The sequence below is a fragment of the Capsicum annuum genome, chromosome 5 (genome assembly GCF_002878395.1).
Source record: "Capsicum annuum cultivar UCD-10X-F1 chromosome 5, UCD10Xv1.1, whole genome shotgun sequence".
NCBI classification, from domain to species: domain Eukaryota; kingdom Viridiplantae; phylum Streptophyta; class Magnoliopsida; order Solanales; family Solanaceae; genus Capsicum; species Capsicum annuum.
This window is the reverse complement of record NC_061115.1, coordinates 220778463-220804573: the sequence shown is the minus strand read 5'-3', so window position 1 is coordinate 220804573 and position 26111 is coordinate 220778463. Positions and strand designations below refer to the sequence as shown.

Sequence of the window (26111 nt, the reverse complement as noted above, 5' to 3'; positions counted from 1 at the left end):
TTCAGATTATCATAATCCTTATTTGGAGAAAAAGAAATATACAACTTTATATTGTTTATTTTATTTTTAATGAGATAATTTATGGTCATGCAAAAGTCTATGACTTAATTTGACCCACATGTTTAAATTATTTTTTCTTTCTTTCTAAAACTCCGTACCTGCCTACCTGGTCAAACATACACAGTCAAATAAATCAAAACAGAAGAAGTATTCACTTATCATAAAATAATCTCATCTATAACTGTATTATTAAGAGATCTGATTATGTAAATATTTTTTTACGTCATTATTATAAAAAAAAAAATTAAATTCTTTTTTCAACCCCACCCCCCACCCCCCACCACCCCACCAAAATGAACTTGTCCATTTTCCTCTCTTTATATGTGTCTATATATCATCTAGATGAAGAATAACCCTACAAAAGTTCCCTTCTTTCTCTCTCAAAGAAAAGAAAAAAAAAACATACAAGAGATAAATTCTCCTTTGTTAGTTCTTATGTTTTTTTTTTTACTTAAGGCTATGCTTTTTTTGTGCCTATTATAAAGGGTTGTTATTACAAATTTTTATTTTTATTTTTTTGAATAGATACACAAAAGTAAGAAAAAAAGAATCTACTTGTTTTTCTGGTTGTATACATAATTCTAGTTTTTTTTTCTTTCCAAAAAAAATATAAAATTTGGTGTTTGAAGATCCATTTGACTAGGACACTATTTTGATCATCTATTTAAATTCATTTCATTTTCTTGATTCTTGAAAAAAAATGATCATTGTATAGAGAGATTAGTATATTTATACGTTTCGTATACACGTATATGCCTGGCTCCCTGTATGCCATTTGCAAAGCTCATCGTAATATATCGATGGGCCTTGTTGAATGGCGTATGAGGAGCCAAGCATATTCCGATATCGTGTATATGATGTTGAAATATGTGACCATCTCATCGTATATAGTTAATAAAGGTAGCTCTAATTTTTTTATTTTTTTTGTTTTGAGATCTATGTTTAGGTTATGGTGATTGTTGAAGAATTCTTCATTTTCAGTTGCAACAGGTAATTTTTTAAATTTATTAGTTCTGTATAGTTTCTAAATTTACATGATTAGGGTTTCTTAATTAGCTTCCTATGTTGTTTTAATTTGCTATATGTGGTGCGCTGAGGATTTTTCGGAAATAATTTCTCTACCTCACAAGGTTTATGTATACTTTACTCTTTTCAAATTTCACCGGATATGTTGATGTTGCTATGTGATGTTTAGTGTATGTGTTTTTTTTTAAAATAAAAATAAAAATTAATGCTTGGGTTTCATTGAAGTTATGATTCTCCAAATTTGATATTAGCAGATGGATCAATATTGATTGTGCTAGTAATTAAGCTAATCGTTTGGTCATAAATTTTGAATTAGATTTTGATAATTTATTTATAAATACTATATGTTTGTTTATGAAACTTAATTAGATTTTGTAAATTTATATTCAAAAGACTTTTTAAGTTCTAGTTTTTGGAAGAAATTATACTTCTACTCATAATTTCAAAATTTCTTTTCTAGTGAAATGCATATTTAAATGCAACTTCAAATTTCATAAATCATAACTTTAAATTTTTTAAATTTTTACATTTTAATTTTAAAATCTATGACCAAACGAGTACTAAGTAGTACTGCATCTATAAAAAGCTATAGATTTACATTTTGTAATAGAGTTTATGCACAACTATATAGTTATTATAAGCTAAGGTTTATCGAAAATAATTTATTTATACTCTGAATATGTTATCGTTGTTGTTATAGTGACAGATTCTGGATTTTGATTATTTCACCATTGTACTCTCGTATATTTGGTAACTTACAAAATGAATAAACGAAAATGACTTTTTCCGGATCTCTTAGCAAAACCAATTTTTTTTTTTAAATTATGATTTCGAAAGTACATCATATAGTTCTCGAAATTTCAATAAGTTTTTATATATATAATATATATCTAAGCTCCATCTTAAAAATACTGACTTCAGTTGAACGGATAACATTAGTTACCAATAATGTGCTATTTTAATGTAACTTAATTTATTTGTTTTGGTAATCCTTTTTGTTTTAGGATTGTTTGATACATAGAATAAGAATAATTCTTTTATAATAAACTTTTTATCTAATAGTTGTTATGAAATACTATATTAACTAACTATTTAAACTAAAATGATGGAATTATTATCTCTTATGATAAAATAATCTCATAGAATATTCCGATTCATAGAATATCCTTTACTTGGGATTTTAGTTCTTATTAATTTAGATGTATTTTTTGAACTTAGGGTTTTGTAATTAAAACCATTTTGTGTGGCTCATGAAATTCACGTGATTCAAGAAAAAAAAAAAACTCATGGTTATTCACTTGGATCTCTTATATTTTTATTTATTTATTATTATTATTTAAATTATATACATCGATAGTATATTCTTTTTATGTATTCTATTAGTATAATAGCAGGTTAGTTATCATTTTTATCAGATTATAACTTATAGCTTATAATTTAGAGATTTAATTGTGTAAATACTCGATTTATTTCAAAAATAGTGTCACATTTTACTTCTCGTGAATTAGTTCGACTTATTTTTTGCAACTATATCATAAGTTATAATTCTTCATTAATATGGTTGAAATTGCATTATAAAATATAAGACAAAATTTATATAGTTATTTGACTATTCGATAAGTGAAATGTAATAAGTATCTTTAAGACAGAGGGATTAATTTTTTTAGCATAAAACTTAAATTATTTTTATTAATTATTATTTAAATTATATATATCGATATTATATTCTTTTTACGCATTCTATTAGTATAATATAGGAGGTTAGTTATCATTTTTTTTAGATTATAACTTATAGCATATTTAGAAATTTAATTTTGTAAATCCTCGACCTATCCCAAAATATATAGTGTCACGTTTTACTTCTCGAGAATTAGTTACTTTTTTTTTTTTTTTTGCAATTATATCATAAGCTATAATTCTTCATTAATATGGTTGAAATTACATTATAGAATATTAGACAATTTATATAGTCATTTGACTATTCTATAAGTGAAATGTAATATGTTTATTCGATGCATAAAACTTAAATTATTTTTATTTTGAAAATTTATGTTATATATATATATATATATATATATATATATAGTTTTCCTACATATTCCATAAGGTATCGAAACCATATATATAATGACAAGCATGAAAGTTACAACTTATGCTTCTTTCCCTTATAATATCCTTTCTCTGAACTTGTGTCTTTTCGTCATTTCGTCAGTATAACAATTTTTTACATTATATCAAGTTATTTTTTTCTGTTATAACAGATAATATAATAAAATATAAAAAATTATATCAATAATATATAAAACTTATACTCTTCTTCAAATATGTTGAAATAACTTAAGGCACTTAATAAAATTTAATCAGGCAATTTTCTTGAATTTATGTGATTTTTTATTAGTATTATTTATTATATATAATAAGATTTTGTACATAAAAATCAAAAAACAAGATAGTATATGAATAATAATAATAACAATATGGATAAGAGTGACTAGCTACAACGCTCGACTATGTATTAACCTTCTACCAGGGGCGGATCTATGATTATTTTTTTAGTGCTTTAGCACCCATTAAATTCGAGACAAATTAGATATAATAATATAAAAATATATAAAATTAGTATAAGACTTAGATAAACATCCACTAAATCAAGAAGATAGCCAAGTGCTTTAATTTTCAAGAAGAACCTTAAAACTTCGGGCATCAATATACATGTTCGAACCTCCCGAGTATCCACGACTCCTAAATTTTGAATTCGCCACTACCTTCTACCTTAATAATCCACTATCATATCTAGAATCGTGTTCTCGATAACTACAAATGTGTCATATTCGGGCATCAATATACATGTTCGAACCTCCCGAGCACCCATAACTCTTAAATCCTGAGTCTACCACTGTCTTCTACCTTAATAATTCAGTATCATATCTAGAATCATGTTCTCGATAACTACAAGTGTATCATGTCTAGTCTAATAATCAAATTTTAGTTTTTTTTAAATGTTAGGTTTTGCATTTATGTCATAGTTTTTTGAAGAGTTAATCAATGTGTGTGTATATATATATGGCTGAGTGTTTAATTTTCAAGAAGAATTTTAAAGCTACGGACATCAATATACATGTTTGAACTTTCCGATCGCGAGCACTCACGACTCCTAAATCCTGAGTTCACCACTGGCTTTTACCTTAATAACCCACTATCGATCATATTCATATCTACAATCATGTTCTTGATAACTACAAGTGTGTCATGTCTCGTCTAATAATCAAATTTTAGCTTTTTTTTTTAAATATTAGGTTTTGCATTTATGTCATAGTTTTTTGAACAATTAATTAATGTGTGTATATATATAGTGATCAAATTTATTCTGGCCTGTCATCTATACATTTTGCAGTGTTTTGGAAGGACACTCTTTTGTTTGCACAATTTTGTCTTAGAAAATGATATGATTACTTCTATTTGTAGAAATTGTAGGGTCACATGTTGGATTCTCACCTCTTAACACAAGAAACCAAATAAACAAAAATAAAAAAGGTATTTTTTTGGTTAGGGTAATATTTGAGGTTAATATTGAAAAGGATATTTTGATCTATTGGATTTTCACATGAAAAAGATTTAAAGTTTTATAAATCAATAAATTGATTTTACACTCTTTTATAACCAAATAAATGTTATAACATGTTTAATATTAAAGTCTCCAAAGTTTAATTTATAACTATAATTATTATTATATTAAATGTTACAAAAATCTTCATTTTTTTTTCAGAGTTGATTCAAATAATAACACATAAATTTAAGCGATTAAATAGTAATTCATTTGTCCTGATTATTGTGACACACTTTCTTTTTTGGTTCGTCTCCTTTTTTTATTTTTATGGTACTCCCGAGAACAGATCTAGTGGAGACAAGATGTGGATTGTAGCTCAGAGGATTAAAGAACGTGGCTCCAAACCACGATGTCAGGGGTTCGAATCCCTCCTCGCCCACAATCGGCCCAAAAGGGTAAAACAAAACAGATTTCTATATTTAATATCAACTTAACCTAAACTTCACATTTCGACCTTAATGAAATGATCGCCAAATAAATATTTATGACTTATTCTAAATTACAATTTTTTTTATTTTTTTTTATTTCTTAAACTCCGTATTTAGTCGAATACAATCATACAAATCATGCATGATTTAAGATGGTACGAACTATGGGATTCTTTTAGGGGGGGGGGGGGGGGCAGGGCTAGCTAGGTCAGTCGCTATCCAAGAATAATTTGTACAAAGATTTTTGTTTACAACTTTACACCATGTGTACACATATTCACAACTCAATATTACTATACTTACTATTCTGGGATTCTTAAACATTAACTTAAAATTTGTTAAAGGGTATAAATTTAGATTCTGACTTTGTAGAGTCGTTGTTGTTATTATTTCATTGTTTGTTCATAGGGTATAAGGTTGATTCTGATTTCATAGAGTTGGTGTTGTTATTTTCAATTTTTGTCCATAGGATATAAAGTTGATTCTGATTTCGTAGAGTTGGTGTTGTTATTATTTCATTGTTTGTCCATAGGGTAAATAGTTGATTTAGACTTCGTAATGTCGATGTTGTTATTATTTCATTGTTTGTCCATAGGATATAAATTTGATTCTAACTTCGTAGAGTCGCTGCTGTTATTGTTTCATTGTTTATCCACAGGGTATAAATTTGATTCTGACTTCATAGAATCGGTGCTTTCATTGTTTGACCATAGGGTATAAAGTTGATTCTGACTTCGTAGAGTCGATATTGTTATTATTTCATTGTTTGTCCATGGGGTATAGATTTGATTCTTATTTCATAGAGTCGGTGCTGTTATTGTTTCATTGTTTGTTCATAGGGTATAAAGTTGATTCTGACTTCATAGAGTCGGTGTTTTCATTGTTTGTTCACAAGGTATAAAGTTGATTCTGACTTCGTAGGGTCGATGTTGTTATTATTTCATTGTTTGTCCATAGGGTATAAATTTGACTATGACTGTTGTTATTATTTCATTGTTTGTCCATAGGGTATAAATTTGATTATGATTGTTGTTATTATTTCATTGTTTGTCCATAGTGTATAAATTTGAAATCAACTTCGTCGAGTCGGTGTTGTTACTGTTTGATTGTTTGTCCATAGGGTATAAATTTGATTCTAACTTTGTAGAGTCGGTGCTGTTATTGTTTTATTATTTGTCCTAGGGTATAAATTTGATTCTGACTTCGTAGAGTAGGTGTTGTTATTGTTTCATTTTGTCCATAGGGTATAAAGTTAGATTCTGACTTCGTTGAGTCTGTGCTTTGATTGTTTGTCCATAAGGTATAAATTTGATTCTGACTTCGTAGCCTCGGTACTGGTATTGTTTCATCGTTTGTCCATAGGGTATAAATTTGATTCTGGTTGTTATTGCTCTATTTTGTTATAACTTGGAGAAAATCTTGATAGAGAGAGTTTTATGATCGATGAATTTGAATTAGTCGGATTAGTGTGTTTCAAATATCATTTGTTTAGCAATATTAATGGAGCTAGCTAGAAGGCACAAGGGGTTCATTCATACACTCTTTATAAGTATTATAGAGTGAAGCATCTAGTACCAATGGCGGAGGCAGGTTTTTCACGAAGGGAGTTCACAAGTGAACATACAAACTAATCGAAGGGGGTTCGACATCTACTATATATACATAAAAAATAATTTTAATCATATATATATAGTATAATTTTCCGCCGAATGGGGTTCGGATGAACCCCTATCATACATGTAGCTCCGCACCTGTCTAGTTACCCTCTTGAACTATGACCAAATTTACTACGACACACTCCAATTTTACGGGGATCCTATTATCCTTTTGAACTCAATTTTAGTGTATTTTTGTCACCCTTTTATGCTGACGTGACACCTTTGATATAGGCTCCATTTTATGTAATAAAGGTGAATAGGACCACTGTGAAGCTAAAATGTGTCGTAACAACTTTGACAATAATTCGAGAGGGTACTAAATATTTATCTCATTATTATAATGTGTTGGAGAAAGGGAAATTTATTTTCACTTTTTTTTCACTTATGCTTTTTACAATACCTATGTGCTATGATCATCTCTTGCTCTAGTTGGTTACTAGTTACTAGGGAATATATAAAACATAGTCAAAAATTGAAAAAAAAAAAAAGTAAAAGCATGCACATATATATTCCTTCTTGGAATTAAGAAAAGAAAACAGCTTTTCTTAAAGGGATCTTCTTAACTGAATTTCTTTTGGATTTGAATTATTCAGCATAATTCTAACCAAAGCACAACTATATACATATATGTATATAGTGTATATTCATATTATACATTCAACTATTGTGAATTCTAGCTATTTATATTATACATAGAGATAAGCATTCAGTATTCTCTCGAACTATGGTTAAATTTACTGCGACACACTCCAACTTCACAGGGTCCTATTACCGCCCGCGGAATTGATCAATTTTAACATATTTTTATCACCCTTTTGTGTTGACGTGCATCTTTATTATATAAAATGGAACCACGTCAAAGGTGACACGTCAGCTAAAAAAGATGACAAAAATATGCTAAAAATTTAGTTCAGAAGGGTAATAGGACCCCCGTAAAATTAGAGTGTGTCGTAGTAAATTTGATTATAGTTCAGAAGGGTATCTAGATGCTTTACTCTTATACATATATGTATTTTAAATAATTGTAACAAGTTATCCAAAAGTCCAATGACCAATTAATTTGGCAGTGTATATTACGATAACAATAACATATTCAGTATACTCCCTTTTTTAAGATTTAGATCTTAACAAGGAATAAATATTTGATATTTTTTTTATCTGCTCAAGTTTTGATAGATAAATTTTAATTGACATATTTTCATTATAAAATAATACGAGAGATTATCGATGAATTATAAAAAAAAAAATGAAACTTCTTCAATCAACTTATCTCTGTGCCCATAAGAAATCGCGGAGCCACCCATTAATAATAATAGAACTCTGCGCAAAGTTTCCTCCCGTTTATTTACGAACTGTTTTAGCGACGTATAAATTAATGGTAATTTTCGTAACTAATTTCATCTTTTTAGAGGCTAGCGGGAGATAGAAAGTGCTTTGAGACATTAGTCGATGTGCATACAAATTAATCCGAACAGAACCAAATAACAGTAACTATTTTTTTGGTAAGCTTTTCCACTAAAAATTGTTAAGCAGCTATTTTCGCGTACATTTCAGTGGGAAAAGTTAAAATATAGCGTAAAAATTAGGAAGCTTTTCAGTATTTTAATAAGAATATATTTCCTAACATGCATTTTTTCAATAAAATGAATCGATGAGAAATGAATAAAAGAATTCATGTTTTATAACATAAATTTCTCATTAAATATGATGGAAAACCCTCTATTTGTGATTATCCATTTTCATTAAATAATTAAATAGTATAAAATTATTTTTGGATTAAATATTATTGATAAAAGTTAATTAAACTCAACTAGTAACAAGTTGAAAGTTTTCACCAACCAAAACCTACAAAGGTTCTTTTACTATTGTAACCAAAAACTCTTATCCACAAAACATTCTTCTGAATTGCCAGCCTAATGTCTGAAATAAAAAGACAATAAAAAATACATAAAAAGAAAAAAGTAAATAATAGTGGCCACTAAAAACCTCTTTTACTTTTGCTTTTTTATTTTCTTTTTAAAAAGACTGTCGCGTGTATTAAAGTTTTCGTTATGTATAGGGTTCAGAAAAGGCCGGATCAAAGGGAATCTACTGTGAGCAATCCTACCTTACATTTTTGCAAGAGACTATTGCACGACTTGAACATGTGATCTTCTTATCACATTACAACAACTTTACCGGTTACTCTGAAATTCATTTTTTCCTCTACTTTTGTTTAAAAAAGCAGTTCATTGTACTAAAATTTTCGCTATGTGCAGGATACAAGAAGGGCCGAACCACAAGGGATCTATTGTGCGTAACTTCACCTTATATTTTTGCAAGAGCCTGCTTCACGACTTGAACATGTGACCTTCTTATCACATTACAACACCTTTACCGGTTACTTTAAAATTCTGTTTTCCTTTTCTTTTTTTAAAAAAGACAATCTAGTGTATTAAAATTCTCGCTATGTGCACAGTCTGGGAAGGGCCGAACTACAAGGGGTTTATTGTACATAGTCTCACCTTATATTTTTGCAAGAAACTATTTCATGAATGAACATGTGACTTTCTTAACACATTACAACAACTTTACCGATTACTCCGAAGCTTTTTTTTTTTAAGAGAAAAAAATAATTTTCTTGTTGTTTGAAAATCTAGTTAAAGTAGATTCTATTCGTAATCTTTAATCTGTAAAAAGTAGTGTCCTTTTTCTTCTTCTTCTTTTTTTTTTTTTTTTTTTTTCACTTTTTCACTTTATTATTACCTCAATTTCTGATGAATATTTTACTATTTAACTTTATTCTTAAACAGTAAAATGGTCAGACCCTTTTTCTTGATTGCCACCCTTAGTGCTGTTTTTTAACTATTTTTTCTACTCAAATATTACCTTTATTTTTGCATATAATATTCCTTTTACATAAGTTATATATTCTTAATTTGTAAAAATGTCTATTTGTTTTTGTTTCATTTGAAATTAGGCATTTTAAAAAGGTGTTAACAAGGTTCGGAGAAGGGCCGCATTCCAACCTAATAAGTATGATATAAGACAATACACGTTACCTACACGACTCGCTACAAATAGGTTTAAGGAATGCATGATAATATGGTTCCTCATACTTCGATATAAACTTCATACATGCAGCGGCGGAGCCATATTGAAAAATTATATTATTTTTATTTGTTCAAAAATATTTTTATGTATATATAATGGATGTTGAATGTAACCTCCTTCGACTGGTCCAAATATTTACTTCTGAACTCCCTCAATAAAAATTTTGGCTTCGCCACTGCATGTATGATAATATGGTTCCTCATACTTCGATATAAAGAAGTTTAGAAGGCAACAATAATAAGAATTCGAGCATCTAATAAAGCAGTAATGGTTGCTTTCGCGGCTCGAACCTTAGAGAAAGCTAATATGAAATGTAGACTTTAATGTATGTCTATTCCAAAAAATCATATATTAGTTATGAAGGAACTTATCATGGTGAATAGGAAGACCCTTTTAGAGGCTAAAAGTCTAAGAAAAGAATAGGTGTCAAATGAGCGAGTTGAATCTACCTCTTCTAAAGTTTTATTGGGCCCTTAACCCGCAAGAGGACTTATTCAATCACATGATTTGGGCTCACTTTGTCAAAGAATATCGACTATTAATGCCCCCCCATCCTCTCAAGAGACGTATGATTATGATCTTATGTCCGAGAATATGGTGGGCCAGCTTGCGCGCACCTCGACTAAATCCACGAGATACCTGTCAACTCCCACCACCAACAGTACCAGGTAAATCTGTCCACCAAGGCTAGAACAAATGGAAAGAAAACACCTGGTGTTTGTCTCTGTTGGGAATTGAACCTGAAACCTCATGGTGCTCGTCCCAACTTCATTGAACCCCATCCGCGCAAGAGACGTATGATTATGATCTTATGTCCAAGAATACGGTGGGATTTTTTTGTCATGATAAGAGCTCTTATAGGTGGATAGATTATACATAAATATAAAATGATTTTTAATATAAATACAAGGTCGTTCGAGCTAAAGTTATTATATTTTTTCTTGTTAGGTATTATGTAATTTTGATGATTGACAAAGTGAATGAGTTTGAAATGAAGGAGGAGTCTCGCGTGAAGTACAACTCTAAGCAATGAGCGTTCTGATGCAAGGACAGGTGTCAATTGAAGAATGACAAGTAACTTCTCGGAGTGCTACTCAATCACGGAAGGAACACACTGAAGAACCTAGTCCTACTTATAGAATCTAGCTAAGAGTTTAGCGTTGATTTGTTAGGAGTTGTTCATTGGGTGTACTGTAGATGTAACTGTTAGGTTCAGTGTGTCATAAACTGAACTAGGTGATAGTCTTCGAGTCGGAAAAAATTCAGAGACTTGGAAACACGTACCTTGACTGATGTATGTGTAGTTAGGAATTAGAGTTCATAATTCCTAGATTACAGAGTTGTAATCAGTTGTTGTTGAGGAGCTAGGCTTAGCATTGTTTAATGAAGTTGGGGTTAAAACCTGTACTAGTTTATGATCCCTCCTCTCTGCGGACCAGTTTCTGTGACGTAGTTTGACTTGACACGGGAGTTTAAGAAAGAAGGATTTTTGAAACTTTTGATCTAAAATGAGTCATAGATGTTTGTTTCGTTGTTATTACTTCCTTTTATCTCAACTGTAGCTACCAAAAGTGTGATTGTGATTGATATTAGTCGAAATAACATCGCATTTTTGGTTCCCTTTTTAGTTCTTGATAACATTGATCATAGCAAGTTTGTTTACTCTTTTTTGTGCTTTGATTATGGTTGATGGATCTTAAGGACTTTTGCCAATTACTTTTAGGACTGATTAGTTTCATTTAATGTTCTGTTGATATTTGGAGTCTATACAATCACAACTCAAAACACAGAAGGTTCAGCGGGGAAGAGTAAACCGTTGTATTCAAGAAAATTAGAGCTTAAAATATGGTTTGTGAGGATTCATATACGTGACCCCAACCCCATCTTGCTTGGGTATGAGGTGTAGTAGTAGAACTAGTAGTATTAGCAAGTAGATCTCGCGGTTAATGCTGATCTCATGGACTAGCTATATTGTTCGTTTTTGTATTCATAGACTATGTTATTTGAGTACCAACAGGTAGTCCTGCATAAGAAATTCTTCTTTAAGGTATAGGTAGAGCATGGAAGGGGTTCTTCCAGTTGCTTCTCATCATGCCTTTGCAACCCGAAGTCTCTTTTTCATCTACCACAAGCCATGCGCTACAATAACTATTGAACTAAAATGAAATCTGCGATATATGAGAAATGATCGGATTATTATGGGTGTGAGCAAGTATTTTGAAGGTGGAAACCATGAGCACAGGGTGAGGACTCTCATGTCAGAAGGTAATGGAACGCGTTGGTTCTAGCTGATCTTTTCCACAAACAAAAGTGGTAGTAGGGATTCGAATCTATGACATCTTGTTTAGATACTACATCCTTTACCACTGGGCTACTAGACTCATTTATTGCTTAAGCCTCTACCGACACTATTCCTCAGTCGTCATCTGAAGATTCTTGATCGCTTATATCAACATCAGTCGTCATTGGAAGAATCTTGACCGCTTACGTCAAGATAATGGTGCACCCGCGCTCTTCAAATCCTGGGTTCGCCTCTGTTGATATGCAGAACAAAGGATTTGGACCAGATATCGTAATCTCAGGGTCAAAATACAAGATATCTTAGGCTTGAGGAGGATGAATACATGCTAGACTCGGAAGCAATACTCGCTTGTGCTCAACCTACTACGATGGATTTGGAGATCAGACAGCAGACGATTGGATCACTACTCCATTGTTTTTCCTCTCTAGAGATCAATGGACTGCAATTGCATGCAGCAGTTATAAAAGGGAAATCCGGTGCACTAAAGCTCCCGTTATGCGCGGGATCTGGGGAAGGGCCCCACCATAAGGTGTAGTGTACGCAGCCTTACCTTGCATGCTACAGTTATGATCCAAATGAAACTGTAAGCATTCAAGCTCAAGACGAGGACTTTTATGAGCTATTCAAGGATTTCGATTTTTCCAGACTCTACGAACACTAAGTCTCGATACTGTAACTTTGGAATGCAGACAGTGATTGGTTTAGATCGACGCTTCTAGGTAATAGTTACTTCTTGCATTTCAATACATGTGTCTTACTTCCCTTTTTAGTCAGTTTACAAAAAGAAATACACTAATGACATTCACTTAGTCTTTTTTACATTGTTAAACCTCGTGTGCCATCTCGAGCAAAGGGTGTTTTGGAAACAGTCTTGACTCCTTGAGGTAGGGGTAAGGTCTGCGTAGATAGACTCTACACTGAATTTGTTGTTGTTGGAAACCTCACCTCCTGTCGAACTAAACTACATAAGAGGGGTGGGGGGGGGGGTATCATAAAAAGACTATACCGCAAAGAATATTCACTCTAACTTGTAAATTTTTGTTCCATCCATATTCATGAGTCATGATTCCAACAATTTGGATAGTTTCACGAAGCTGCCATTCCATCATTGAATTTGTCATTGTAAGAAAGCTAAAACTCGAAGGGGAGCCTTGGAGTAATTGGTAAAAGTTGCTGTCACGTGACCAGGAGGTCATGAAACAACCTCTTGCAGAAATATGAACCTTGTGGTGGGGCCCTTCCCCGGACACCGCGCATAGCGGCTGCCGTTTTTTTAAGAAAGCTAAAACTCATCTTTGTAGATTTTGGTGAATGTGTTAAAGAGCAAGAAGAGACTATTCCCCCTAGTCAGCAGAATTCCTCCCAAGATCACTCGTGAACATCAGGGTCGCAAGTAGCATTCTATTTGGATATATTGGCAGAATTAGTTCAATGTTGCTAAGCAACATATCTTTGACATACGCTGGCTTGAAAACTGAACGGTGACAGGCAATCACACGTTGAATGGAGGAGACGTTTAGGCAGCTCGATGACGATCTTCATGAACTATTTTGGGTTTTTCTCGTCAAGTCAAGATTTTTCGTTTATGAATACTAGACCATTATTTCCTTTGCTTAATGGATTATGGATGTATTAAATGAAATTCTTAAAACGAATACAACGTTTGACGTAAAGTTACTGAACTATTAAGATTCCACTATCGTCGTGTTCTATTGCAAATTCTTGACTTTATTGTATTCTGAGCAAAATTTCCCTTTTTTGATATGTATCTTAGTATAACTATTTTTGGCTGTTTAGTATACAAAAATTTAGACATTGCTTTATAAATTCTAATTGGGCCGGACCTATGTGCTATAAACACATTGGGCTGAATTAAACATACGGCCCAGAAAATAGTCCTATTGGTTTGGGTAGTCTTTCGGGTCATTCGCCTGAATGCATTGTGGTATTTAATTTTTGCCCCTCAAATAAATAGTCTTTATTTTTTAACCTTTAGCACTATAAATAATAATAAAATGATCGAAATCCACATTGAAAAAAATATATATATTGCAAGACAAAAGTTCATATTATCGTACTATAATATAACACAAGTTACGCCGCTCACTTCTAATAAAATTTGTCCGTTACATAATGAGTAATTGGACCGAAGATCCCTAATCGTAGATAGTAATAACATTCATACTAAATACTGATACTCAAATCAATAAATACAGAAGATGTGTATATATACATACTTTTATCTCTCAATCATGGTTAACACGACATGTATTTCCACTTGAATTTTAAGTTCTCGCAGTTATGCCACTCACTTCTTGCAGAACTTGTTCGTTACATAACTAGTAATCGGACCCAAGATCCCTGATCGCAGATAGTAATAACACCATACTGAATGCTTACACACCAAATCGATAAATACAGAACACGTGTATATATACATACTTTTATCTCTCAATCATGGTTAACACGACATGTATTTTCACTTGAATTTTTAAGTTCTCACAGTTACGAGTTTTATGCCACTCACTTCTTGCAGAACTTGTATGTTACATAACTAGTAATCGGACTGAAGATCCCTAATCGTTGAAAGTACCAACACACATACTGAATACTTACATCAAATCAATAAATATAGAACATGTGTATATCTATATATATACTTTTATCTCTCAATCATGATTAACACGACATGTATTTTCACTTGAATTTTCAAGTTTTTTACATTACTTAATATGATATAAATATTTGATGCAGATAAATATTTATCGAAAAGATAATCACACCATGCTTGTCCTATGGCAGGCAAAAAGTTCCCACCAAGATTCATCAAATCCCCTATTTGTTTTCTCTTTTTTCATTATAAACAATTTGAGTGTCCTTTTCACTTTAATCTATGGAAATTTCCCAATGGAATCCCACTAGCTTTCCCATTTCACTCTTCCAAAAAATAAAGGTTACTATTTTTATCTTCTTTTTTTTTGGGGCAACACCAACTCTAATTTTGAAAGCATCTTCTCCTGCATGCATTAGAGATGAGATAATAATAGTTAGAGGCGAATTCAACATTTTAAATTTATGAATTTTTATAGCGATCATAAATTAGTATATAATAAAAACTTTCGAGCTAGATATTCTAATACATATAGTGATTTTTTTAATATAAATATATAGTGTAGGCAAATTAAGGAGAACCTTGGAGTAACTAGTAAAGTCGTTGTCATGTGATCAGGAGGTCATGGTTCACGCTTTGGAAATAGCCCCTGATAAAAATGCAAGGTAAAACTGCATGAAATACACCCTTGTGGGTGGGGTCCTTCCTCGAGCCCTGCGCATAGTGGGAGCTTTAGTGCATCAGGCTACCCTTTTTTAAATTAAGGGGAGCTTTGAGGTAACTGATAAAGTTGTTTGTCATGTAATTAGGAAGTCACAAGTTCAAGTCGTGAAAATAGCCCCTTGTAGAAATGTAAGGTGAGATAGTGTAGATAGTACAATAGTTCCGAAGGGGGTGGGTGGGTTGCAAGGTGCTTTAAGCCATGAATTTCAACTAGTACAAATAAACCACTCACCAACTATCCTTTCTGGATTCTTCAAAAATATTGTTGTACTTGAATCGAATCATGCAAAAATATAGCAATATTTTTGAAAAATCCGAGCAACATAGCTGAACAATAATTTGACACAAAGCAACATCAGTATAATTTCTTTTTAACATAACAACATGTTTTCTCTTCTTTTTAACATGATGACTATTCTTTTGACCCATTCTTCCCTATTGAATTTTATCACAAATAATTCAAAATTCTGTAGGCAAGGTACTATATATATTAACCAAGTAGAATAAAGGGTTTGCACATCACTATCTCCCAAATAGTTTTCTTACTTTATTGACCCTACTCTAATAATTGTGTCAAAATCATATATAGTTGATTCCTTTTTATTACAATGATGTTCGAGTCAGTTTATGTACACCTTAATTAATTTATCGAGTACTTATTATCTGCCACTTATATAGATATGGAACAACTTTATTTATCAAATTTAGATAAATGCATAACTGGTAAAGTTTTCGTCATGTGACCAGTAGGTCACGGATTCAAGCCTTGAAAACAGTGTCTGGCATAAATGCAAGGTAAGACCGTATACAATACACTCTTATGGTGAAACCCTTTCTCGAACCCTGCTCATATCGGGAGATTTAGTGCACCGGACTGCTCCTTTTAAATAAATGAAAAGAATTTTTATCTACTTAGTGACAAGTTCTGTGCTATTTTCTTCTATGTTACTTGGACTCTTTTAAAAATGGCAAGAAGTGTGCGTTGAATTCTTTAAAAAAAAAAAAAAAAAATTTTACTTTTTGAAGAATTTAATACGAGTATAACATGAATGTGAAGAGTTAGCACAACTTAGATTTTAATATTTGTATTCTATCTTATGTTAACAAAATTCTCACTTTGTCAACCAAAATTTGGATTATAGTTTTTTGGTCAATTGGAGATGAGAAGAAAAAAGTGCATACATGAGAGGACAATTAGATGGACCTGCAAACCAAAATAAATACTCCCTTGGTTTCATTTTATGTTTCGCCTTTTTTTCTTTTTTTTTAGTCTAGAAAAATGTATCATCTTTCTTTTTTTTTAACTATTTAATTAATGGTATTATTCTCATTTTATCCTTAGTGGATTCTACATTATAAGAAAAGACAATAAAAAAGTAAATTTTAAAAGAAATAAATTTTTTAAACTTTATAAAATTATAATTTATTTTTTAAACTACATGTCCAATCAAATAGTGATACATAAAATGAGACCGAGAGAGTAATCAACTTAATAAAAGTGAGAAATAAGGAAATGGAATTCTGATATATTAACATAATAATATATATTCTAAAGTGTAACTTTCAGCTCTATAAAGAAAAAGTGACACCATGAGAGAGACAACCAGAGAAAAATAAGGTGCTTTCTCAAAGAGCATTTATTTTTAATTGTAATACATGTTATGTTACTTTACTCTCGGTGTCTCAATTTATATGATATAAAAGTAATTTTTCAGGTCAGTCCACTAAAAATAATATATTTTTATATTTAGTAACAATTTAACTTTAAAATATTCATATTATCCCTAATAAAATACTTCCTCCGTCTCAAATTACTCATCCTAAATTTTTTAATTTAATTTCTCATTTTACTTATTTTTTTATTAATCAAGAAGAGACAAATTTTTATTCCATGTTTTATCCTTTGAATTAATTACTTTTTCTTTAAATTAAAATGTAAACATCATTTTATGCGGATACTATGGTAAACTAGCTATTTTATTAGTTATTTTTCTTAATCAATATGTCGTCTCAATTTGGGACGGGTAATTTGAGACGAAGGGAATAGTTTATAGCCACACAAATATCTATGAATTGTTCTAAACCACAAGTTTCAACAGTTATTTTTATCCTCTTAAACTTTGTGTCGAGTCAAACTACACCAATTAAATTGGTCTGGAGGGAGTATTTGCTTCGGTTATCGCATTATTGTTGTTGTTACTGTTACTTTTTCTCAATGTTGTGTAATGATTCCATTAATATTTGCTATGTGTATATTGTGTCGATATGCTTTTTAAATTGCTATTGTTATATATGAGTTACTTGAAAAGATGATCTTTCAGAAACAGTTTCTCCTAAGTCTTACCTTAATAAGATGAATAAAATCTGTGTACATTCTATTCTTCAGATTTGTAACATGTATGATCCATAAAAAGTGGAACCGTTTTCCTATTTATAATTGTTTTATACTTGATAATTAAGATCAAAACATTAGATTAAGAATGAAGAAATTTTGTTTATCCCGAAATACTTATTGGTGAGTATTTTTTTTTGTTAATGGTCAACCACAACATGTTTTCTTGGAACAGGGAAAGTTAGATGTCCCTTTTCTTTAAATCTTTCCTTACTAAGGACAGTAACAATGGAGAAACATTTTTTTTTTATAATCGTGGTGTCTGGTTCAACTTCGTGCACCTCGAGTACATTCATAGGATATCTGCTTCTTCCCACCAGCAATAGATATCAGGTAATTCTGTCCATCAAGACGGGAACAGATGAAAAAAGTCACCTAGTATTTTTTATCTGCACTGACGATGCATAATTGAAGTTTATGAACTTAAAATTTGTCGCTACAAACCTTTAACTCACTTTAATTACTGAATTCACGATTAAATATTTTTAAAAATACATTTTGAATCGTGGAGTCTGGTTCAACTTTCGTGCACCTAGAGTACATTCATAGGATATCTGCTGCTTCCCACCAGCAATATATATCAAGTAATTCTGTCCATCAAAACGGGAACAGATGAAAAAAGTCACCTAGTATCTTTTGTCTGATGCATTAGTGAAGTTTATGAACTTAAAATTTGTCGCTACAAACCTTTAGCTCACTTTAATTACTGAATTCACGATTAAATATTCTTAAAAATACATTTTGAATCGTGGTGTCTGGTTTAACTTTCGTGCACCTCGAGTACATTCATAGGATATCTATGCTTCCCACTGGCAACAGATCTCAGGTAATTTTATCCATCAAGACGGGAACAAATGAAAAACATCACCTAGTATTTTTTGTCTGCTGTGACGATGCATAATTGAAGTTTATGAACTTAAAATTTGTCGCCACAAAACTTTAGCTCGCTTTAATTACTGAATTCACGATTAAATATTTTAAAAAATACATTTTGAATCGTGGTGTCTGGCTTAACTTTCGTGTACCTTGAGTACATTCCATATGATATCTGTTATCTTTCACTAGCAACAGATATCAAGTAACTTTGTCCATCAAGACGGGAACAGATAAAAAACATCACTTAGTATTTTTTGTCTGCTCTGACGATGTATAATTGAAGTTTATGAACTTAAAAATTTGTCGCTACAAACCTTTAGCTCGCTTTAGTTACTGAATTCACGATTAAATATTTTTTTAAAAATATGTTGTTCGATTTGTCAATCCTAAAAAAAAACAAGCTAAGCAAGGTTTCGTCATTGAGTGCAAATAAAAAATTTAAAAAATAATATATTCTGAAGAATTCGATAGGAATATGACACAACATAACAAAAAACCAAAGGTATTGTGGGGTTTTGAATATTAATATAAGATTATTAAAAAATGTCTTTTCAATCCAAGAACCAAAAAAGTGTCGGTAGACTAATCTTATAAACTAGTATACTATTACAACCACCACCAATGTAAGAAGATAGTTAATCAGAGATTTCAGATTCGAGTCCTGAAAATGAAGTTGTCTTTGGTAAGACGTTTTACCCTTCAGAGTGGGAATTCCTGATGCATTTATATTTTGTGATTTGCTATACTGTTATTGATCTTAAGCTGGGAGTCTATCGAAAATAGCCTCTCTACTTCTTCGGATTAATCAGGTTCCAATATGGGTACCGAACGCTGGATAAAAAACTAAAAAAAAAAGTGATTTGATGTTTTAATAAAACAAAAAGATAATGACAAGACTGAGCTCACGGATGCACAGAAGCAATACATAAATCTTGTGATTTCTGTTCACAAAAAATATAAATTAATGCTAAGAAACAAAATTAATATTTTTGGTTTATATGATCATAATGTTCCAATAATGAGCATTATGGGTCCTGGTTGACATCATCAGAAAATTCAGATAAGATATGCAATAAAGGCGGATTCAGGCTTTGAACTTTACATGTTTGGGATTCTGGAATAACGATCACGTTAGTAATTGGATTCCAAATTTGACTTTTGTATATATATTTGTGATTTTTTAACACATACATTACTTGATCAAAACTCTTGAATTCTGCCGACAGAACCTAACTCTTCTCTTGGCTAACGAAGATCCGAGGGAACCCTCTGAGATCGAAAAGCCTTGGATGGACTTGAGTTGAACAATTTAAAGAACAGAAAGACCGCTCGACCGAAAATTGATTGAATCGAAGAAGGCACGACTAGTTAGAAAATTGTAAAATCGAATTTTGGGTGAGCATCCATCACCAAGTGAGATAGCAGAGATTACTACTAACCGCTTCGCCAGCAAAGCTACTTATAATGCCAACCCTAATGTCCCCATGGTGAATTTATGATGCTTGAGGATTTGGACATGCTTTGGAACAAAAAATATAGTTAGTCGTCAGCATTTATGGCGAATTCAGAATTTAAAATCACTGCTTACACTATATAGGAGTATGAGCCCACCCATTTACCCTTTTCCCAATAATCTAACTCGAATCCATTAAGCGACAAAGGGCTACGAGTTCATAACCCATAAACTTAAAATCTTAAAAGTCGTCTCAGGTCGACATACGCATACACATCACGTGTTGCGTCCTTATCGCTATACGAAAAACCTTGATGAAACACTACTACACATAAATATGTATATTTATAAATACTTTTGGAGATGGATTTCATATTGATATTTGGTGGTATTGGTGCATTGTTGATGATTTTGGCGAATTGTGTTGGTATGCTGGTTGTGGCGTTGGTTTGTTGTGTTGCTGATTTGAGACAGGAAATTTTCTTGATATGCCCAAAAACATGGAAACTTTGCCCGATTTTCTGTAGAATTCTGACGAGGCTTGCTTTAGAGTCCTAACCTCCTTAGCGGCGATCATGATCCTATTTTGGGTTGTGACATTATCGCTATACGAAAACATTCGGGAAACACCACTACATATAAATATGTATATATATAAATATTTTTACTACTAAAAGTCATATAGTACAAGTTGAAGGCAATGGACAAATCATCTAAGTTGCTTAGACTCTTCACAAATGCCAACAGGTGCCTGCCGAATTCTCCAAAGATAGTGTCTTCTTGGAGAATCGGACACGTAAAGAGTCCGTGCAACTTAGCAAATCATACAAAGTGGAAAGATAGGATAGAAAGAAAACTTACCAAATCTTTCTTTTCATTATATTTTACTTTTCTTGATTTGTGAGATGTTGCTTAAATGCAACAGTGGGAGCTATCCTGCTACTCCTCCTCTGATGCTCTTGTACAAGTTCTCCAGCAAACCAATCAAGTTTTTGTAAATTACTTTGTTCTGCAATTTTCTTACCACCAAAGAGTAGTGACTCTACATTTTTCTGTTTCAGCATTTCATCTGCAATTCCCAGTAGTTTTTTCACATTGCTAGGACTTGGATCAGCATCTATATTCACCCCACAATGACCGAAGCTCGATCCATTAGCCTGCGATCGAGGGGAAAAAAAGAGAGTTTAGCCTCTATATACCGACTGTAAAAAGAAATTGTACACCATTAAATCGTCTAAAAGATAACAAGTAAATGTTCATAAAGAAGTTAGATTCGTTTTCCTTCTTTTGAGCTTAGGGTCTTATCGGAAACACCCTCTCTAATCCACAAAGATAGGGGTAAAAAAGTCGCGGTACATCCCACCCTCCACAGAACTCAACCGACTTGTGGAAGTATACTCGGTATGTTAGTTGTTATTGTTAAGAGAGTGCATTAATCATTATTGCACTACAGAATCATACTGCAGAGGCAGACCTATAGTCAAACTTTTGGTACTCCGACACCCATTAAATTCGATGCAGATTAGGTATAATTATATAAAAATGTATAAAATCTGATATAAGATTTAGAAAATCACACAGTAAGCCAAGAAGATAGCTGAGTTCTTTAGTTTTCACGCGGAACCTTAAAGCTTTGGACGTCAATATATGTGTTCGAACCTTCCGTGCAACCACCCCTAAATCCTGAGTCCACCACTGCTTGTATGGTGAAAGTCTATTCTACTTGCATGTTAACATAAACTTAGAACACAAACAGCTATATATGGTTTCTCTTTTTTTTTTCTAAAATTTTTTTTATTTCATGTCAGGTACTTGCATTCGGGTCCAACTAATCGATATTTGTGACGCATAAGGCCCGTTAAAAGGGAAACACGCCCTTATCAAGATTTTTTTCGTATCTAGAACTTGAACTTAGAGCTCGAACCCGAGATGTCTAGTTAAAATAGAGAGATTTTATACCAACCACCTCAACCATAGTTATATGATTAGCAAGTACAGAAAAAACATATATTCCATAGTTGAATTTGTTTAAGTTATCCCATTATTTATTCTTCTGAATCATTCTCCACTAGAGATAAAATAGGTCATCAAGTCAATTATCACACCTTTATAATGCATATAATATTCTCTAGTGCATATCCCATTTGTCAATCTCCCACCTTATAACAGTACCAAGTTTACTTTTTTACATCCACTCCACAATATATTCATATATAGTAAGTTTCTACAAGTCATTATCTTGTATTCTTACTTAATAAGTTATCTGCAAGGGGTCGTTTGGTTGTTTCTACTCCCTGGATGATTTGTCCCATGCGTTTTATCCCAAACCAATCAAACATGAGATAAGTTCATCCTAAAAAAAATTTAGAAATTAATCATCCCTTATCCCTTCTGCCAAACGATCCTAATGGGTAAAAGAAATCCACTTTTGGCTGAAAAGTAAGAAAAAAAAAAAAAACTTTCTCAAGGATAAGAAATTGGTGGAAGAGAATAATAAGGAAGGTTTAAATAGAAAAGAGAGGTTTAATTGTAATCACCTGTTAATAAGTGAGTTACATATTAGAAAGTATTAAAAAGGACAGAACGGTGCACTAAAGCTATCGCTATTTGCAGGATCCGGAGAAGGACCCTATCACAAGCTGTCGCTATTTGCAGGATCCGGGGAAGGATCCCACCACAAGTACTTAATAGTGTAAATATTCTTTACATTGTCAATATATGAGCAATTAAATTTTGCTAGATGATTTTTCCAAGCTTTGATGAACAGAGTTACTCGATATAATAGTAAAAGCCTGAAAGGCTATGTTTCTCATACACTCCAAAATTGTTGTAATACCCGTGTCGGATTCTCTAAAATGCACTATTTTTAGAATGTCCGACACACTAACCGACACTTTTAAAGAGTCCGAGCAACAAAGATGAAGAATTAATCGAGGTGCTAACAAGTTAAAAAAAAAAAAAACCATAAAAGAAAATTTGTTAGATGACAATGAATGGACATCATCCCCAGCTAAATATGGAAAACCACAGCTGTGAACATTTAATGTACTAAATTGGCAGAGAGTGCCACATTGATGATATTCTACAACTAGCTACCATCAGATATTATCCATTTTTGCCAGTTACTTTAGAAAAGGACTACTATTTATTATATTCCCAGGTTGAAAAAAATTCAACCTTTTTCATTATTACTATTACCGCTTTCTTCGTTCATGTTCATTTTTATTTGTCATGTTTCAATACATGAGATTAACTCGACGAGTCTTCGTAACAAGTTGCAATCCTTACAAGTTTAGTCAAAATCCACGTATAATTTGATTCTCGAGAAGCAAAATGTACAACAACAACAACATATACTCAGTGTATTCTCACATAGTGGGGTGTGGAGAAGGTAGAGTGTATGCAGATCATATCACTATCTCAAATGACCGATAGTTCTCGAGAAGCGAAATGTAACAAATAAAAACGAACGGCATATTTTCCTATTTTCAATGAAGAAATCAGTTTACCCCCTTAGTCCAGTTGTTTGGCAATGACTACATTGTTTCTAGTACACACACATTCAATGCAAAAACTCCCCTAGTTGTAGTGAGCAGTGACAACTATGACTTTTCAAATTATGTATGAAGATTCAAAGAATTAGGTGTACACCTATATAACATAAAACAAACGAATTCAAAATTTGACCTTTATACGATACTTGGTATCTTTCACCAGCACAAATATTAGATAACCATCAAACTTTACTCGTCTATCCTAAAAGTCGAACGGTATTCTTATACATCTTTCATATTCATCGATCACTAGTTCACACATTAGACGTTTTAAATATACTACTATAATCAAACAATCGACAATAACACATATCTTACTTTTAAGTTATCATATAAATATCGAGTGCAGATAAATATGTTTACCTGAATACGAACGTAGTTACTACTCCGGCATTGCCCGAACGCCATGGCGACGGAGTGATCCACCATATCAGCCGCTCCGTCGCCGGAGATTCTAGCCATTGGTTTAGCCCAATCCTTAGCTTTCCATTTCTTAACTTGTTCATACTCAAAACTTCCTTCTAACAACTGCCCCGCTCCAAGTGAAATTACTAAAATATCCTCAACGCCTCTAACGAAAGGAAACTCCTGTTTATTATGCAACACGTGTGTAATCGCCGCCGCCGTAGGATTCACCATAGCTAAACCGCCATCAACCGCTACACAACCGGTTTTTCCATCAACCGAATTTAAAATAACCGGTTCAAATAAACCCGGTTCAGCTACCGTAGCTCGGCATACCTCCCATAAGGGAAAATCAAAGCTTTCTGATTCGAATGCATCAGCACGAGAGAATAAAAACGGGGAAGCACTTGATAAATCATAAACCGGAATTAAAACCGGTTTAATTGTATCCTTCAGCGTTAGAAATCGCCCGGTTTTCTTATCCATAAATAGCTCTTTCATAACTTTGGTTAAACTGGATACATCAGAACTATTCGAACCACCACCACCACCACCACCCCGGAAAACTCTCCTGAGAAAGGTATTTCTTGATTCTTTCGACGAATAAATCTTCTTCCCTTGTTCGGCAAGCAGCTTCCACGTATCCTCACCGTGAAAAATCGAATGATTTTCATTCATTTTCGAAAACAACATGTTCACGAAAACTCCACCAAAGCCTGAACCAACAGCAACATCGAAATAATCTGCAATTCTTGCGTCCTGATTCCCTGATTTCACCTTCAATGCTTGCTCCAAATATGCCAAGCTTTTCCCTGATAATATATTTCTCATTCCTCCTCCATCTATACTCAATATACATATCTTACCTCGTTGATTTTTAATCTCCCTTGATGGGGAGGTGCTTAAAACGTTGGTTTCTTCAACAGGAGATGGTGGATTTTTCGGTATCCAAAGCTTCTGATCATCGTAGCCAAATAAGAATTTGCTTTCTAAAATCGAAAAAATCTCGTAACTTAACTTATCTGTATCAATGTTAGGTTCTTTGGAATCCATTTTTCCAACATATCCAATTCATTCAATATTTCAAGTTTTTTTGGGGGTAAAACTTCAAAGAGATGTTTGAGAAAAGTGATTTTTGAAGATTTGATGAATATATATATTTTTGTTGGTGGGTATGTATATATTGTGTATATGTGAGTGACATAAAGGGGAGGAGTATATAAGGAAAAAGGAAGTTATGGAGAGAAGACAAAAAGGAGGTGAGGAGAGAAGGTGGAGGGAGGTAACAAGTTGAGCACTTTGTTCGACAGTTTTGGTTCTCTCAAGGACATGTTTGGACATCAAAATAAAAAATGTAATCACTTTATTTAATATTCTTAAAATTAAAAATAAAATTGGAATTGTGTTTGCTCCCAGAAATACTTTAGAGTTTGAATTTACTTTTTTATAAAGTGATAGAAAAGTTTGTGGAAAAAATGTGTGAAATTATAAAAAATCAAAAATTGTGAAAACATATTTTGGAATATGTTTTTGATTTTCATAACTAGACAAGTACTCTGAAATAAAGTTAAAAATATATTGTGAAATATTATGAATAATATTTAGCCAAACACCTACTAAATTTTTGTTCTTTTAGAAGTTCACATTTTTTTTAATTTCATTCAAATTTGTAACAAAATTTGTCATAAAATATTTGTATATTTCCAAATTTATTTCATAAGGATTAAACAAAGAACTTTAAAACTAAGCTATTTTAAGACTAAAAAGGGCACTAAACTTTCGCTACGTGAAGGGTGTGAGAAAAAGCTGGATCACAATGATACTGTTTGCAGTTTTACTTTACATTTATGCTAGATGTTTTTTTAAAAAGTTTGAACCAATGATTTCCTCAATCACATGAAAGCAACTTAACCAATTACTTCC

At 32.1% G+C, this 26111-nt stretch overlaps 1 protein-coding gene, 1 long non-coding RNA gene and 1 pseudogene across 7 annotated transcripts; 2 read left to right on the top strand and 1 right to left on the bottom strand.

The window, feature by feature from the left end:
* The first annotated feature begins 491 nt into the window (after positions 1-491).
* On the top strand, positions 492-9336 carry LOC124898820. Of its 2 annotated transcripts, XR_007055609.1 has the most exons (3): positions 494-1050; positions 4980-5088; positions 9038-9336. It is a non-coding gene; the product is annotated as an uncharacterized LOC124898820 (long non-coding RNA). The 2 variants fall into 2 exon arrangements; XR_007055608.1 differs by lacking the exon at positions 4980-5088 and having other exon boundaries at positions 492-1050.
* An 848-nt stretch (positions 9337-10184) lies between these two features.
* On the top strand, positions 10185-13865 carry LOC107872233 (annotated as a pseudogene).
* A 962-nt stretch (positions 13866-14827) lies between these two features.
* LOC107871473 (patatin-like protein 6) lies at positions 14828-25530 on the bottom strand. Of its 5 annotated transcripts, XR_007055607.1 has the most exons (4): positions 24147-25524; positions 21091-21386; positions 15367-15499; positions 14828-15191 (listed from the first exon to the last, which is right to left on the bottom strand). XR_007055607.1 is itself a non-coding variant. In XM_016718419.2 (3 exons), exons 1-2 carry the CDS (start codon positions 25239-25241, stop codon positions 21114-21116), a joined length of 1368 nt encoding a protein of 455 aa, XP_016573905.2. In that variant the 5' UTR covers positions 25242-25524; the 3' UTR covers positions 14828-15191; positions 21091-21113. The 5 variants fall into 5 exon arrangements, 4 of the variants coding, with proteins under 4 accessions (XP_016573905.2, XP_016573903.2, XP_016573904.2 ...); XM_016718419.2 differs by lacking the exon at positions 15367-15499; XM_016718417.2 differs by lacking the exons at positions 14828-15191; positions 15367-15499 and adding an exon at positions 19256-19619.
* Between the last annotated feature and the right edge of the window lie 581 nt (positions 25531-26111).

What these genes read in the sequence shown, in the direction of transcription:
- LOC107871473 (XM_016718416.2), bottom strand. Translation starts at nt 25,241, where the DNA reads ATGGATTCCAAAGAACCTAACATTGATACAGATAAGTTAAGTTACGAG. An exon ending in GTAACTACGTTCGTATTCAG is followed by an intron (nt 21,387 to 24,146) that starts GTAAACATATTT and finishes CCTCGATCGCAG; the next exon opens with GCTAATGGATCGAGCTTCGG.